Source organism: Diplotaxodon limnothrissa, linkage group LG6 (genome assembly GCF_057381915.1).
Source record: "Diplotaxodon limnothrissa isolate DT_005_m linkage group LG6, D_limnothrissa_male_GT1.1, whole genome shotgun sequence".
Lineage (NCBI taxonomy): Eukaryota > Metazoa > Chordata > Actinopteri > Cichliformes > Cichlidae > Diplotaxodon > Diplotaxodon limnothrissa.
In genome coordinates, this window is record NC_140601.1 from 26,231,354 (window position 1) to 26,235,113 (window position 3,760).

At 39.5% G+C, this 3,760-nt stretch overlaps 1 protein-coding gene across 1 annotated transcript; it reads left to right on the plus strand.

Moving 5' to 3' along the window:
- Positions 1 to 1,076: 1,076 nt before the first annotated feature.
- LOC146630666 (uncharacterized) lies at positions 1,077 to 3,541 on the plus strand. The gene is made up of 6 exons (XM_085354887.1): positions 1,077 to 1,244; positions 1,345 to 1,490; positions 1,576 to 1,637; positions 1,802 to 1,915; positions 2,710 to 2,808; positions 3,068 to 3,541. The coding sequence occupies exons 1-6, from the start codon at positions 1,128 to 1,130 to the stop codon at positions 3,235 to 3,237; spliced, it is 708 nt and encodes a 235-aa protein (XP_085211013.1). The 5' UTR covers positions 1,077 to 1,127; the 3' UTR covers positions 3,238 to 3,541.
- The last annotated feature ends 219 nt before the right edge of the window (positions 3,542 to 3,760 follow it).

Genomic DNA, 3,760 nt, shown 5'->3' on the forward strand with positions numbered 1-3,760 from the left:
GAGGGGCAGCCGCGCCACTGTTCCAGTAAGAGCTGAGGAGAGTCCCAGATGAGGGCTCACCCAGCAGCCGCGGAGCATCCTGATGTGGCACACCTGTGAGGTGGGATGGATTATCTCAATATAGCAGATGTGCCCACTACCACACATTTGGACTGATTTGTGACCACTGTTTGGGAGGGATGGTTATATTGTGTATCTGGAATGAATTTTAGGTCTCTACGTCCATCCCATGGGGAATGGGAGCAGTAACAAAGGTGTTGCGTTTATATTTTTGTTGAGTGTAGCTTGCCACCACCAGTGTGTGAATGTGTGTGGGAATGGGTGGATGACTGGATGTGTAAAGCGCTTTAGGGTCCTTAGGGACTAGTAAAGCGCTATACAAATATAGGCCATTACTAATAAACACACACACAAAGTAACTCCACCAGAGTGCCTATTTCAGGTCACTTTTGCCGGTGCAAGCCCGGGTAAAGGAGCAGGGTTGGAATTGTGACATTAAAAAACAATAATTGCTAAAAGAAAATTTATAGTTCTAAATAAATTCTAAATGCATTTAAGATGGTTTTTTTTTTTTTTTTTACTCACTTTATGTGTCTTCCACGATGTTATTTCTCTCTCCAACAACTTAGGTTACAATTACATTAGCATGACCAATTATGCAAATTAGGCGATGACATCATTTAGCGACTTCTAGCGATTTTTAGGACAGCCAATAGCGATTTTCCTAACTGAGGAGCTGGCAACACTGGAGCACTCAAAGTGCTTTACACAACTTGTGCATTCACACCCAGTCGCACAAGCACATTCAACACACCCGTTCATTCTCCGATGGATGCATCGGAGAGTAATTTGGGGTTAGTATCTTGCCCAAGGATATTTGGCATGCAGACTAGGGGAAGCCAGGAATCGAACCTCTAACCTTCCGATCAGTAGATGACCTGCTCTAACATTGTTGCAACACATTTAAATAACCCCCCTGACTGTACTGCCACAGAGTCAATATTTCTGTCAAGTACAATTACAACACATAAGTAAACAATTGAGCAATACTTCACCTAAACTGGGCTGAGTCTCGAATGTCCAGAACACACTTCAGAGTCTGAAGCCACACTATCAGCAGATGAGCCATGATGGAGTTTGTTCACGTTGCTGTAGCTGTGCTCGGTCTTCTGTCTCTTGGACACTCAGCTCCTGTGACAAGCTGTGAGAATCTAATCCAGCCTCTTGAAATCTACAGAAGTCAGGTCAGACTCTCTCTTACATCATTTCTCACTTGTTTATTTGTTTTTTTATTTTCGATATGAAATGTTTGTTGTCTTATACAGCTAATAACATCTGTTTCAGCTGCTGGGCAAATGGGTACTACAAGGAGAGAGCACAAGCATACCTGGATCCAAAATTCTGGTACAGATGGTTATGGAAAATACCTGGGTGAAGATCACCGCTGCCAGTGAAGCCGATACATTTAACAACCTCCAAATTCAAAAAATGTAATAAAAAGGATGTTTTTCCTGAACTGACCCTGTTTTCAAATAATATTAATGTAAAAATCTCAATAATTGTATCTTCTAAAAGGATGGGCAAGTGCTTCACACGGAAAACCAACATGACTTTGGTTAACAACACTCTCACTGTGGGTGAGTATTACTGAGGGAACAAACATTTGATTTAGACTTTGTGCCTAGCATTGCCATAACACTTTCAGTATATATCGATTGGTGTGTATTTGCACACTGCAGCTTTACCCTTACCAATGCTAAAAGAATATGAAGGATGGCCATCATCTGTCATCTGTCCACAGAGCTCCCTTTCCAAAATTCTGCTGTCCTGCTGAATACTGGCTGCCCTGACTGCCTTGTTATCTTTGCAAATAACACCGTTGGAAGAACCACAGTTAAAGCTCTCCAGCTCCTGAGTAAGAACAATGACACACCTAAATAATGTAATGTCAAAGTACTTATTTTAAGTATTTTTTATGAGACGCCGGCCACTAATTTCCAAAATAAAACAATGACTAATAATTGAACAGTGGTTTCCACTGTTCTACGGCTTAATAAATCGGAACACTGCCCTTTGAAATACCAGTTACAAATAACACTTGCCAGTTAAAGGCATATTTAGAAATATTTCTTTAAAAAAAAAAAAAAGAAAAAAGAAAAAAAAGAATAAAACATCTAAAAACATGCAGTGCTGTGAGAATGTATTTGCACCCTTCCTGGTTTCTCTCTATTTTACATATTAGTCACACTTAGATATTTCAGATCATCAAATACAATTTTAGATTAGACAAAAATAACCCAAGCAAATAGAAAACACAGTTCTTAAAGGAATATTTCCTTTACATGGCACTGTGTGAAAAGGAAATTGTCCCTAAACCTAATAATTGGTTATCAAGAACTGAAATCAAGCATTTGCAATCATTAGCAATGAGTCTTTCACATCGCTGTGGAAGAATTTTTCAAAACTCTACTATGTAGAGTCCGTTCAATTCAGCCGCACTGGATTGGATTTTCAAGCATGAACAGATTTTGAAAGCCATTCAGAGGTGGCCTTGCTCATGTGCTCATGGCCACAAATTCTCCTTCAATATCATGGTTCCTTCAATTGCAGCAAGTGGTCCAGGTCCTGAAATAGCAGCAGCAGTTGTTTCTTTGTGTTTTAATCTCTTTACTAACTTGGTGCCGTGCTAACACATTTTCTGTCTCTCAGGTAGGAGAACTAAAGTGTCTGCTGCTGAGCTGGAAGAGTTTACAAAGCAGGCAGAGTGTCTGAACCTACAACCACCTGCTATCATGGACTTAGAAAAGGGTATGAACTTCTACTTAATATGAAAGTCTTAAAGCCACGTCTGTATGTGCCCTGAAAAATAAACAAAACGCAATAGACAGTAGCAGATTACAATTTTTCAAATGAGTTCAGTTACACAAAGAAACTGCAGCTGAACTAAATGTTACACCTTCAGTTTAATGTTGTCATTATTTGTATACCACCATGGTTTGAACAACTGTAGATTCAATTAATTTCTCCTCTCATAAATTAAAGGCATTCACAAATGTCATCTTCACAGGTTTGTGCCCAGATCCATCTCTTACCCCAGAAACAAATTTCACTGATGTAACCACACACACCATAAGCTCTGATCAGCTCAGCCTTCTAGAAGAACTTCTCAGTAGTGAAGATGGAGTGAAGACCCTTTTCGATATGATCCAAAGTATGGCTTCAGTCAAGCAAGACTGACGGCTATGCCTGTGAAGAATATTGCCACTTAAAATAAAGATGCGTGACTGTTTTTTCCTCTGTGGCAATTTGTTCTGTGTCATCAGTGTAATTTAGATTTAGTTTCATTGAACTGACATAAAAATGACAATGTGAACCTGCTTTAAGAAGAAAAGATTACTTAGTTTTGTCACTTTAATGCACCATGTACTAAAAACAATCAACAAACCATGATAAAGTTTGTTCATGTTGCTCCGGTTGGGCTCAGTCTGCTGATGGTTGGACAAAGCATTATGGACACTGTAAAACTATAAAGTCCAGCTCTTGTGACTACTAATCATCTTGTTTGATCCTTTTTACACTCAACAAAAATATAAACGCAACACCTTTGTTACTGTTCCCATTCCCCATGGGATGGACGTAGAGACCTAAAATTCATTCCAGATACACAATATAACCATCCCTCCCAAACAGTGGTCACAAATCAGTCCAAATGTGTGGTAGTGGGCACATCTGCTATATTGAGATAATCCATCCCACCTCA